The sequence below is a fragment of the Polypterus senegalus genome, chromosome 9 (genome assembly GCF_016835505.1).
Source record: "Polypterus senegalus isolate Bchr_013 chromosome 9, ASM1683550v1, whole genome shotgun sequence".
NCBI lineage: Eukaryota > Metazoa > Chordata > Cladistia > Polypteriformes > Polypteridae > Polypterus > Polypterus senegalus.
Window position 1 is genome coordinate 177,368,617 of NC_053162.1, and position 14,363 is coordinate 177,382,979.

General features: G+C 42.1%; 1 protein-coding gene across 2 annotated transcripts in view; it reads left to right on the forward strand.

Annotated features, from left to right (window-relative positions):
- Window positions 1-14,363, forward strand: part of fibcd1a (fibrinogen C domain containing 1a) — a 359,996-nt gene that overhangs the window by 119,477 nt on the left and 226,156 nt on the right. For both annotated transcript variants that reach the window (XM_039764396.1, XM_039764397.1), the window contains one exon: window positions 5,198-5,357. In XM_039764396.1, the coding sequence (XP_039620330.1) occupies window positions 5,198-5,357 (160 nt within the window). The remainder of the gene's footprint in view (window positions 1-5,197; window positions 5,358-14,363) is intronic.

The following is a 14,363-nucleotide window of genomic DNA, read 5'->3' on the forward strand; positions in this document are numbered from 1 at the left end:
TGCTCTATCTCTCTCTCTCTCTCGCTCTCTCTCTTTCTCTCTCTCTCTCTCTCTGACACACACTAGCTTTCTCCTCACTGTTTCCTGCTTTCTTCCACATTCCTGCAAACTCCGTTTGTTTCTTTCTCTTTATTCTTCATCCTTCACTTCTTTTTTTTTTTTCTTTAGCCACCTCACGCTTCTATTTATAACAGGGACATTATAATCAGCAGCTCCTGGTAACAATTACGGATGTGGACGATTTCCCACCAGTGCACTTAGGTGAGAAACGCCCACATCACTAGCTCCCCAGGAACCGCTTCAGCCACACATCCACGACGCCACGAGTACGGCGATTATTTACTTTAAAAATGGCCTCTTGGCGTGAGCTGTGGACCCGCTATACCACAGGTCAGTGCCAGGACAAGAAGTTGAGCCACATACTCCATTAGACCTTTTACATGTTAATCTACCCGAATGAGAGACAGTGGCAATGTGGCCATTGAAGGTTAGCTGGTCATCAGTCACCACCCCAGGATGGCACACTGACTGGGTAGGCATTAGAGATGGTGACGGTGAATTAAAGGACTGGCTGGAACGATGAGGGGCTCAGTTTTTTTTTTTTAAACTGGTTGAGCCACTACTCAGGTGGGATATCAGTACGGCACGATGAGATTCAAGCTGACACCACGTTATCCTATGGAAGGAGCGTCCGTTTTGGCTGAGTATCATTGTCATAGGTGCAATATGAGATGCCATGGTAGTGAATAGGGGGATCGAATTACCAAAGGGGACAAGTCTTTTGGGGGGGGGGGCGCCCTCTCCTTCGCCACTTGATAAAACGGGCGAGTCTCCATGGGTTGAATTTACCAAGTAGGACATACCCCAATACTCCAAGTATGATATGGTGTTGTCATATCTCTGTTAAGGAGCTCCGGTCATCAAGTTGGTGGGAGTCTTAATCCAGCCTTCGGTACCGAGCTGGGTGACACTGATGCCATCGGGCCAGGCACTTGTCCTTGAGTCTGCGCTCGCCTGTACTTCCCTGATATCAATTGCAGAGTCTTAAATAAAACCACAGTTATAAAAAAAAGGAATATCATTTGTCTGCTTTTGCTGACCTTTTCGTTTATAGCCACATAGTGCATGTAATTTATTGCGCCTTATGGAAAGTGACAAGCTGAAAACGAATTTTAACTCTTCCGCTAGATATTATGATTATCTAGCAATGCCCAGTGGGCTTGCTGATGTAACAGATATCTCTGGAGGTTTAATGTGAAATCCACAAAGATGAAATTCTTTTTCTGACACGACAAATCTCCTGATTTGTGAATCAATATTTTGTAGCTGGTGTGATAGAAACACAGACACAGACATCGTGAAAAGGTTTGGGGCAGCCACCCGTATAATATTCCTAGCAAAGAGCAGAGTTGTTCACAAGACTGAGTCCAAAACGAAACTGATTCATTGGTGGTAAGATGGTGGCTTTAAAGGCCCTTAAAGGAAGTGGAGAGGGTCGGAACCAGAAGTGATGTATTCTGGACCCGAAGTGACGTCATCTAAGGGCCCAGCACCAGAAGTGACATCATCTGGACCAGAAGTGATGTCATCTAAGGGCCCAGTATCAGAAGTGATGTCTTCTGGACCGGAAGTGACCTCATCTAAGGGCCCAATACCAGAAGTGACATTGTCTGGATCAGAAGTGATGTCATTTAAGGGGTTGGAACCGGAAATGATGTCTCCTGGACCAGAAGTGACCTCATCTAAGGGCCCAATACCAGAAGTGATGTCATTTAAGGGGGTCGGAACCAGAAGTGACATCATCTAAGGGCCCGGTACAAGAAGTGACATCATCTTGACCATAAGTAATGTCATCGGATGGGCTGGATTTCTTGGGAAAGGTCTGCAAATAACTGTAAAAGACAGTCAGTGCACCCTGCTGCCCCCTGTTCGGATGTGGTATTACAAATACTTTATCTGCCTCCTACTCGCACGTGTGTGTCACAGGATAAAAAATGATTCATTACCTGGAGTGTAAGTGCCATCATGGATGGAGGGTGGATGCTTGCCCAGCCAGGACGCCATAATGGAAGGACAACATGGAAGAGGGCATAACCCGGCCGGGATGAGGCTCAATTATTATCGCAGTCTGGGTAAAGGATTAATGGAGGCGCTGAGGGAGGTTGTTAGTCAAGAGTAGCCATACCACCTGCCCGTCAGAAGAGGTCATCCACCTGAAGCTCAGCCTGTTCAGGCCCGGCCAGTACTTGGAGGGGAGACCATCTGCTGGAATAGATGTTGGTATGGCCAGCAGGGGGCGCTAACCCTGTGGTCTGAATGTTGAGCCCAATGTCCCCAGTTTAGTGACAGGGACACCGTGCTGTAAAAATGGCACCAGCCTTCTAATGAGACGTTAAACTGAGGACCTAACTCTGCGTGGTCAAAAAGATCCCTGGGCATCCTTCATAAAGAGTAGGGGTATCTCCATGTGCCAGCTAAGTTGTCCTCCAAGGCCTGGTCATTTTGGCCCCCTAATCATCCTGTGTCTCTGATTAGCTAACTGTCTCTCACCCCTTCACCACCTAACAGCTCATGTGTGGGGTGTGTATTGGTGCAAAAATGGCTGCCATTTCATCATCCAGGTAGATGCTACACATTAATAGGGGTTGAAGTGGCTCCCCACTCACGGTGTAAAATGCTTTGAGTAGTGAGAAAAGTGCTCTATAAATCCATCCATCCATTCATTATTCAACCCGTTATATCCTAACTACAGGGTCACGGGGGTCTGCTGGAGCCAATCCCAGCCAAAAAAGGGTGCAAGGCAGGAAACAAACCCCGGCACCTCTATAGTTACTCTTTATGTGTTAGTGCCTAGTGGTTGTGATTAGTGATGAGTGAAATGATTCACGTGAAGTCAAATTTGCAGAGGATTTGCACAAAATTGAATTTGCAGAGATACAAATCACGTGAAGTGAATTCTCAGGCAAACCAATTTGATCAAAATTAAATTCACAGAGATAGATAGATAGATAGATAAATTTGAAAGGCACTATATGTTAGATAGATAGATAGATAGATAGATAGATAGATAGATAGATAGATAGACACTTTATTAACCCCAAGGGGAAATTCACAATGAGAAATGAATTCTGTGAAATTGGATCTGCAGAGAAATGATTTCTGTGAAATTGAATTCTCAGTGAAAGGATTCACGTAAAATTGAATTCAAAGAGACATGATTTGTTTGAAATTTAGTTTGTACTGTAGAGGTAAGATTCGTGCCAAATTGAATTTGAATTCTTAGTGAAACGATTCGCACAAAATTACATTTTTCAGCACAGTGATTCAGGCAAAATTGAATTTGCAGAGGTACGATTCGCATGAAATGAAATTCTCAAAGAAACAATTTGTTCAAAATTGAATTCAAATAGACAAGATTTATGTGAAATTCAATTTGTAGAGAAGAGTTTCATGTCAAATTGAATTGTCAGATAAATAATTTCCATGAAATTGATCTCACAGAGAAACGATTCATGTTAAATTGAATTGTCAGTGAAACCATTTGCATAAAATTGAATTCAAAGAGATATTGTTAGTGTGAAATTGAAATCTCAATGAAACAATTCACAGAAAATTAAATCTGCAAAGATGTGATTAATGTGAAACTGAATTTTCAGCAAATTGATTCACGCAAAACTGAATTCAAAGAGACCGATTTGGGTGAAATTTATTTTGTAGAGAAAAGCTTTATGCCAAATTGAATTTGCAGAAAAATAATTTCCATGAAATGGATTCATGTGAAATTGAATTCTCAGCGAAACAATTTTCATAAAATTGAATTCAAGGGGATATGATTTGTTTGAAAATGAATTTACAGAAAAAAAAGATTTGCGCAAAATTGAACTTGCAGAGACACTGAATTCTTAGCAAAAGCAATTTGTGCAAAGTTTATTTTTACAGCACAATGATTCCTGCAAAATTGAATTCACAGAGGTGCTATTCATGTGAAATTACATTCTCAATGAAATTCAAAATTGAATTCAAGTAAACATGATTTATGTGAAATTCAATTTGTAGAGTAACGATTTGTGCCAAATTGAATTTGCAGACAAATAATTTTTATGAAATTGAACTCACAGAGATACGATTCACGTGAAATTGAATTCTCAGTGAAACAAGATGCACAAAATTGAATTCAAACAGATAAACATTTGTGTGAAATTGAATTTGCAGAAAAAAAAGATTTGTGCAAAATCGAGACACATTTTGCATGAAACTGAATTCTTAGCAAAACGATTTCTGCCAAATTTATATTTACAGCACAGTGATTCACGTAAGATTGATTTTGCAGAGAAACATCCATTCATTATCACGCGGGTCTGTAGGAGCCAATCCCAGCCAGCACAGGGCACAAGGCAGGAAACAAACCCAAGGGCAGGGCGCCAGCCCACCACAGGGCACACATACACACACACAGCACACACACCAGGGACAATTTCAGATCGCCAATGCACCTAACCTGCATGTCTTTGGACTGTGGGAGGAAACCCACACAGACACGGGGAGAACATGCAAACTTCACACAGGGAGGACCTGGGAAGCGAACCCGCATCTCCTAACTGCACCACCGTGCCACCTGTGCAAATGAAACATCCATCCATCCATTATCCAGCCCGTTATATCCTAACTACAGGGTCACGGGGCTGTGCTGGAGCCAATCCCAGCCAATACAGGGCGCAAGGCAGGAAACAAACCCCAGGCAGGGTGCCAGCCCACCACAGAGCGCACACACACACCCACCCACACCAGGGACAATTTAGAATCACCAATGCACCTAACCTGCATGTCTTTGGACTGTGGGAGGAAACCCACGCAGACACGGGGAGAACATGGAAACTCCACGGAGGGAGGACCCAGGAAGGTCTCCTAACTGCGAGGTAGCAGCGCTACCCACTGCGCCACCGTGCTGCCTGCAGAGAAACAATTTGTGCAAAATTGATTTCACAAATGAAATTGAACTCTCTGTAAAACAATTCACACAAAATTGAATTTGCAGAAAAATGCAATGTTTAACTTCACAAACAAATGCACAAAATAAATTTTGTTTTACTTAAACAGTGAAATTCTTGTTGGACAAATCGACGCTCTTCATCACTTCCTTGGGGCCAATGGTGGTCTCCACTAACCCATCTATCTTCTTCTCTTTGTTTCTCTCCAGCTGCTGTCTGAAAGCCAGATCAACATGGTGAAGGTGGTGAACTCGGTGAGCGATGCCCTGAACAGCATGCAGAAGGAGCAGGGGGTCCTGAAGAACCGTGTCAAAGCTGACCTACAGAGGGCGCCGGTTCGAGGTCTCCGGCCCAAAAGCTGTAATAATGGTGAGGGCGCCGATGACGGCATGTCTTTCATTTCGTTTGGAATGTCTTTTAGTAAACTTCATGCCACACATCACCAACATCTTCATCATCATCAGATGAGAGCGGTGGGTGGGGTCATGGCAGACTTTCCCGCCAAGAATGCAGCGTAATTGTGGTCAGGCCTTATTAGTAGTAGTGGTCATGTGAGTCAGACTCAGGTTCATGATGGAGTCTTTAAGTTTGGAGCTTATAACTTTCATTGCGATTCTGATTTATGATGAACTAGCCAACCCGTGGCGTACCATACGCCGCATAATCAGGTCGGTTTTTTTAATGATTTTTAAGCACAGGGAGAAAATTAACATTTGAAAAATCAGTAATGTAATAAATCAGCAAGAAAAGCAACATTGTAACAATGCACGGAACGAACCGACACACAATCGTCCGTGACTGAAAACTGGCGGACTGCCATCGCTCATGTGCCCACCTCTAACTCGTCACTTGAGTCGTTGTCGTCTTTACACAGTTGTGGTGTTATGGGTCCACAGCTCGTTGAGTAAAGGCCATTTTTAAATAAATAATCAATGTGCTCGCGGCTTAGTGAGGGGACGTTGGGCCATAGTGGGCCGTGGGGCGATCCGTAGGGTGTGGGCGTTTCTCACCTAGTGCACAGGTGAGGAACTGCCCACATTCATGATTGTCCCGCGGCTAATGCTGCAGCTGCTGTGGCCCTCGTCATTTTAAAAAGAAGCGCGAGTCGGTTTTAGGGGAGAAGAAAAAGAAACGTTCGGGAAGAGAAAGAAACGATCGGAGAGAGAAAGGAAAGGAGAGGACGGAGGTTACAGGGAGCGTGGAAGCAAGCGGTGCAGGAGAGAGACGGACACGCGAGGCGTGTGGTGGCAGCGATCGGCTCGTGGGCAGCTGCGAGGAAGCTGGGTGTTAGGCCGACACCCAGGTGTTTGTGTAGATGTCGCTCCCGCTGAGCGAGCAGGTAGCGGGAGTGACCAAGGTGGCGACGAGCCGCAGAAGGCCGCAGAAAGGCAGCGGAAGTCGGGAGGCTTGGAGTGGCAGTCCTTGGTGTGAGCGTCCTGGAGACCAAGGAGTCCAAGTCTCGAGGCTGGGATGAGAGCCAAACCGAAGCCAGGGATCGGGAGGTCTCCAGTCTTGCGTGTGTTTGAGGAGGGCAGCTGTAGAGAGCGTCTTGCCTGCTGCTTGGCCCATACGGGATAAGCAGGTGAGACGCTAACAGAAGAGCACCGTATTTGTTGATGGTTTTAAGACTACTTCCTAAAAAGATTTTAACCTCTCGTTTTTAAGGATTGTTTTTTCTATTTATTGGTTTTACTCCACGTTCTTTTTATGGATTATTTATTTAATGAACATGGAAGAACTGCACTATTTATGAACACTGTTTTTGTTGACTGTTTTAATAAAAGCACTTTTGTACTTTCAACCATCCCCTTGCTCAGATGCTCAATTTGCCTCCATTGACTGGCTCACTCGGTTTCATTATCGACGGTGTTGGGTTCAAGGGTTCCCAAACAGCCATGGGAGCGTGGAGCCAGAACCCACATCGTCACAACAGTCCAGATGCACCTGTGACTCACGTAGACTTTCCGTGTTCCTGCAGGAGCATCTAAGAAGACGCATGTTTGTCGCGGATGCGAATTGCTGTATGTAGCGTGTAAATGGTGCACGCGGTGGTGCGTCGTAACCGAAAACACGTTTTTTAAAGACTGCTTACTTCATTGTGTTTTAACATCAGTTGTAAAGGATTGTTTTAAAGGATCCCATGGGATACCCCTCGCAAACCGTTTTCCACGCTGCATATGGCGATTCACCTCTATGAACAGTCAAGGTGGCCCGGAGGTACATGAGGCCTCTACGACAGACGAATATAAATGACGCCGTTCTTTCTGTGTCGTCCCATCCGATTTGGTGGGTGTGGCTCTGCGAGTTGTCGTCGTTTCCAATGGCCTTGGAGTTGGTGGGCGTGGCTCCTCCCTGCGTGCGCCGTAGGTGTCTTACTTGTCGGCGGCTTAGTGAATCCCCGCCCCTTCCGGCGTGCTTTAAATGGATGTCTTGCCTTAGTGAATTATATATAGAGATACTACTAGTTTTATGAATTCATTCGAGTCTCATAAGATGTGTGTATCTTAACTCATTATGTCGTAACAGACGACTTTGAAAGTATTTTAATGCTCTTTCCTCTCTTAATGATTCACAACTTGGTTCAGATTGCAGCCTGTGCTGCCCAAAGACTTCTTGAACGTAGTCATGAAATTTGTATTTATGATCAGCAAGAGAGTCCAAATTATCAGAGTTGTACATCTGTGCCAGTAATTGTACATAGTGCCACTGGGGTTTGATGGGAATGGTGGGAGGATGAGCCCCATCCACATGAGGGGTGTCTTTAGTTGTTTGAGGCCCAATGGCACACTGGTTTGCGCTGCTGCCTCACGGCTCACATCACATTTGTGACCGTCCAGCATAGCTGGTAGGTGCTTTCCTGGCCCTCAGGGACACCTAACAGCCCACTGCACCATTATAATCCACTCAAAATAAGTTCAGGACCCCCTTGTTCACTAACTTCAGTGCATTTCGCCATATTTGGCAAACTTCCCAAACATTTCCACAAGGTTTGCTCATCGCCAGGGTGGTGGATGAACCTGCGGGAAAGTTGTGGAGACCTTTGAAGCATGTCAAGAAGTGGATGAAAATAGACGTTTATAATCGGCCCAATTTAATAATACCGTATATACTCATTCCAGTCAGTTCTTGTAACCCGCAAAATTGATCATCAAATCAGAACCCAACTTATACGCCCGTTCAAAATTATGACACTTCATTTTTTTTTTTTTACATTTTCTTGCCTCCTCCGATCTCTCATCAGTTTCTCAGACGCATCGAATTTTATTGCAGCAGCGCAGTTACCAATTTCTTTTGCCACTTCAATGATGTTTAATTTAATACTAGCTTCTTATTTTCTTCTGATCGAATGCTCCATCGTAGATAAAGGTGTACGAGAGTGTGAGATACAAAAAACACAAAAAAGTGCAAACGTCACTTCAGAATAGTTCGGGTATCACCGTGTGGTCACGTAGGCACAATACATAGAAAATAAAGGCCGTGTCCGCCGTGGTTACTCCCTCAGGTGGGCGTTAGCATATCATAACCTCTTGGACCAATAGCGGGAGTTTTTTTAAATCTGACTTATACAACCGACATTATGAACTAACGGAAATTATATGGTAAAATCAAGTCCGACTTATCCGCGGGAGAACTTAAACGTGAGTTATATATATATATATATATATATATATACGGTATTTAACATGGCTGTTCAAACAGTATGACTACAGTGTTCAGCGAGCTTTATATTAAAAATTAAGAAAAGAAAGAAAAAGTCACAGGGCATGACTGCTGTGATCCCTCACCCTGCCATCACTACGCAGTGTGTTTACAAAAGTGCACTCAGTGATCGGACACAGTCCTCTACTTAAATGACAACACGTAGGCCGTTTGTGACACAAATACAGAACCACCATCTGGTAAAGAAATCTGCACACGGACACCTACAAGGAATGACCAGATAAAGACTAGACAGAGAGAGAAGATCCCATAGATAGTACACCAAATGAAAGAATCCCAATGCAAAGTAGACCAACGATCAATGTATTATACAGTATAAAATGTATTGATTATGAAAGGCACTATATAAGAAAGACAGATGTGAAAGCCATTATGTAACACATAGATAGATGGATATGAAGGACACTGTATTACAGATAGGAAGAGAGATAGAAGTGAAAGGCACTGTACGAGGTCAAACACTTAAGTTTGTGAACTCATCATAGAAAAAGTGTTACTACATACCTCATTGCTGGATATCACTACGGCCACCTTCAAAGTACTCCTGTTGGGAAACTAGGGACCGACGCCAGCGCCAAGTCCACCCTTCAAAGCCATTTAGGAACTTTTGTTCTGGAATGGCCGCCAGAGCTGTCGTCGCATTACGCTTGATGTCCTGAACGTCATCAAAATGTCTTCCTTTCAGTATTTCCTTTATCTTTGGGTAAAGAAGCAGGTGGCGTCATCGGGACTGGAAGTGATGTCATCGATAGCACCAGGAAAAGGAAGTGACGTCATTAGAGATGCCAGGACCAGGCGGGATTTCCCAAGAATGGTCTGCAAGGGATTAAGTAAGACAGTTAGTGCACCTCGCCGCCCCCTGGTGTGGCATGGAATTACTATTATTCAAGCCCTTTAGCTGTTTGTGTGTGACAACTATATGATAGATAGAAATGAAAGGCACTATATGATAGATAGATAGATAGATAGAAATGAAAGGCACTATATGATAGATAAATGGAAATGAAAGACACTATATAAATGATAGATAGATAGAAATGAAAGGCACTATATGAGATAGATAGATAGAAATGAAAGGCACTATATGATAGATAGATAGATAGAAATGAAAGGCACTATATGATAGATAGATAGATAGATAGATAGATGGAAATGAAAGGCACTATATAAATGATAGATAGATAGATAGAAATGAAAGGCACTATATGATAGAAATGTAGATAGATAGAAATGAAAGGCACTATATGATAGATAGATAGAAATGGAAGGCACTATATGATAGATAGAAATGAAAGGCACTATATGATAGATAGATAGATAGATAGAAATGAAAAGCACTATATGATAGATAGATAGATAGATAGATAGAAATGAAAGGCACTATATGAGATAGATAGATAGAAATGAAAGGCACTATATGATAGATAGATAGATAGATAGAAATGTAGATAGATAGATAGATAGAAATGAAAGGCACTATATGATAGATAGAAATGAAAGGCACTATATGATAGATATATAGACGAGTGCCGCCATTGGGGTGCCTCACCACCCCACACAGACAAGCAGGGTGAAGACATGGAGGGGCTCCTAACGTAATATTCTGTGTACTGCTCAGTGTCCCAAATGCTAGATACCACCTCAGACAGACAGACACAACAAAGCTGCTTCCTCACAGCTCCAGGGTCTCTCCGTCGGCACTCGCACTATCCATGCAGTTTTCCGTAGAGTTTTGCCCATTTCTGATGTTGTCCTCCCAGATGCCTCAGTTTCGGTGGTTCCAAATCAGCTCTGTGCCAGTGAGTGTTGGCATGTGTTTCAGTTTGCTGCCAGCCTGTCCAGAGTTTGATCTTGCCCTGCACCCAATGTGGCTGAGATGGCGTTCAACCCCTGCAGTCCGAGACTAGATAAAGTAGATTTGACAGATAAGATGGTTGGATTAAGAATGTAAAGAGTCCAGAGAGTGAAGACAGCCTATTGGGTTTTCTATGACTGTTTTAATGTTTTTCACCAGCCCATGATAACTGAGCTCTTTCAAGCTTTACAGTCTGCTGCGCATTTGACATGAAGGAGCTCAGCCTGTCCCTTCTCAGACAGTGTAGTTTAAAGCGTTAAGAAGTTGAACCCCAGTCCTCAGGGTCACACATTCAAACCCCATCCTGGGCCTGCCTTTGAGCGTTTGCAGGGTTACTGTGTCTTACATGGTGATGCCCTTGAATGGCGCCATCACCTTTAAACTCTTCCTGTGCCAGGTGTAGTCTCAGTAATTAAATTCTTACATCCACATTGTCAGTTGTGTTGTTGCAAAGCAGTTAAACAAGTTTTTGAGTTCTGCAAATTGGGACCTTAAAACACAAAAACGTGAAAATCCATTATGATAAAATATGCAGAATCTTTGATGTGATACACCTTGACAACGCAGTTAGTAATAAAATCCATTTCAAAGAATGAGTGGTGAATAAAATCAAAGGCACAGAGCATTGTTTTAGACCTCCTTTGTTCCATGGCGTCTGTTCCCTAATATTAGCATCACAATGAATGGCTGGTTACCTTAGAGTCTCAGTTGACTATATTGTCTTATTTTAATGTGTTATTAAGCCCTCTTCTTATCTGCCTACAGCCATTTGGGGTGGCTGCTCTGCTCCATTGCACTCGTGTGTGTGTTGGTGTGACATCGAGTGTGTATTCCTGCTTTTTGCCTTCCTTCCAAGATCATGTCAATCCCAACCATACATCCACACGCAGCACTGATAATGGATGGATTCATTTTGTCGTTCCTTTATGAAGCCTCTTAGCTCAGGCACTTGGGATATTTTCTCTTCTTTGCCATTTCCCCATGATTGCTTATTATCCAATCAGCTGGCACTCTGGATGCCCGCTGTGATGAGGGCTGTTGTGCGAATGCTGAGCACAGTTAAGTGCAGCGCCTCAGCAGGGCCTCCACTGCTGTGGAAGACAACATTGCTCTTTGGCGCGGGCCGCGTGTTAGGCAGGCAGTGTGGCGGAAAATCTCACCGCTGCCTCGCTGTGTGACCCTTAGCAAGTCACTTCAAACGAGAAGAAGGAAGAGCTCACCTCAGAAGTCTGGGACACGCCATGGAAGGCACTATATACACACCTGTTGGCTGACAATGCAGCACTGCGTGCCTTTTTAGTGCGATCTCATCCTGTTTCAGATGTTACAACATGTGGGCTGAAAGTTGTGTGGGACAACGAAGAGCAAATCAGCGTGGGGCTCGTCATGAAACCCAGCAGCATTCAGGCCACCAAAGGCCTCATGGATATTTTGCAGCGACTCGTATTGACAGATGTCATGATTTTGTGCTGCTGCTTTGTTTTCTGTTCCCTCAACACCATTTTGAATTTCTCTCATTTCACCGCCATTTCGGCACTTTTTGTATCGAAGCAGTCATGCTGTATTGCCTTTGCTATGGCAACATGACATGACGAAACATAATTATGAATATACTGTAATATTGTAGCTTTAGAGTTCTATGCACCATAACACAACATAATATGACAAAACATAATAATTATGAATATACTGTAATATTGTAGCTTTAGAGTTCTATGCACCATAACATAAAATGACAAAACATAATAATTACAATTATACTGTAATATTGTAGCTTTAGAGTTCTATGCACCATAACATAAAATGACAAAACATAATAATTACAATTATATCGTAATATTGTAGCTTATGCACCATAACACAACATAATATGACAAAACCTAGTAATTACGTTAATACTGTAATATTGTAGCTTTAGAGTTCTATGCACCAGAACATAAAATGACAAAACATAATAATTACAATTATATCGTAATATTGTAGCTTATGCACCATAACACAACATAATATGACAAAACCTAGTAATTACGTTAATACTGTAATATTGTAACTTTAGAGTTCTATGAACCATAACACAACATGACATGAAAAAACTTAATACAGGGTGGTCCAGATCTAATTATGCTGATCCAGATCGTCTGGATGACTTTAATTTATGCGGAGACGATTCCAGTTCGGCGTGAAGACGATTCTTCATGTCGTCAGTTCACACACTTCTCGATGGTCTGGGATTTTTCAGGTGATTTTCTCTATAATAAACTTAATAAGTTATAGCGTAATGAAAATTGCATAATTAGATCTGGACCACCCTATAATTAAGTGTATACAGTAATATTGTAATTTTAGAGTTCTATACACCATAACATAACATAATATGACATGACAAAACATAACAGTTGTATAGTATATTATATTTTAAGAGTTCTATGTAACACAACATAGCATGACACAACATTTAGAGTTGTATGTTAAATTTTAGAGCTCTATGTAACATAACACAACATGCAATGACAAAATTTGACATTACTCTGTATTATATTTTTAGAGTTCTGTGTAACACAGCACAGGATGGTATAATATAACAAAATGGCATGACATAATATAACATGAAATGACAAAACATAACATTTACAGCTAGTGTATAGTGTATAGGACAGCTTGGTGGCGCAGTGGGTAGCGCTGCTGCCTCGCAGTAAGGAGACCTGGGTGGTTCGCTTCCTGGGTCCTCCCTGTATGCAGTTTGCATGTTCTTCGCGTGTCTGCGTGGGTTTCCTCCCACAGTCCAAAGGCAGGCAGGTTAGGAGGATTGGCAATCCTAAAGTGTCCCAAGTGTGTGCTGTGTGTGTGTGCGCACCCTGCCCGGGGTTTGTTTCCTGCCTTGCACCCTGTGTTGGCTGGGATTGGCTCCAGCAGACCCCCGTGACCCTGTAGTTAGGATATAGCGGGTTGGATGGATGGATGTATACTGTATGTTATATTTGTATGTAGCCCAACATACCATGAAATAACATAACTTAACATGGCATGGCATGATATGACAGAGATAATACTGTATATTATATTTTTGGAGTTCTGTGTTACACAACATAACATGATATGTCATTTATTGTTACACTGTACATTATATTTTTAGAGATCTATGTAACATAACATGGCATGACATGACATAATTTAACATGGCATGAGAAAACATAGCATTTAAAGTTACCGTGTACAGTATATTATACTTTTAGAGTTGTAGGTTGTACAACATAATATGACATAACATAACATTATACGGTATGACAAAACGTAACATTTTGAGATATGCTGTATATTAGACTTTTCTGTGTTACACAAAAATACCTGACATGGCATTTAGAGTTTTATGTTTGGTGTTCTATATTACATAACATGACTTGACATGCTATGCCGTAATATTGGGAGTTCTATGTAACATGACAAAACATAACATTAAGAGTTATACTGTATATATTATATTTGTACTGTTCTGTGTAACATATAATGATGTGATATGACATTTTAGAATTCTATTTACTGTATGTTAGATTTGTACAGTTCTACATATCATATCATTTATGTCATGGCATTGCGTGTTATGTTATACTATGTGGCATATTTAGAGTTTTATGTAGCACAACATAAAATGACGTGATATGACACACAATTATATGACATCAAATCATTTACAGCTTAATATTATACTTTCAGAGCTTTGCATACCATAACATGATATTTTTGTTATGTCATGTTATTGTGTGTTATGTCATTGCATTGTTACATATTTAGAGGTCTATGTA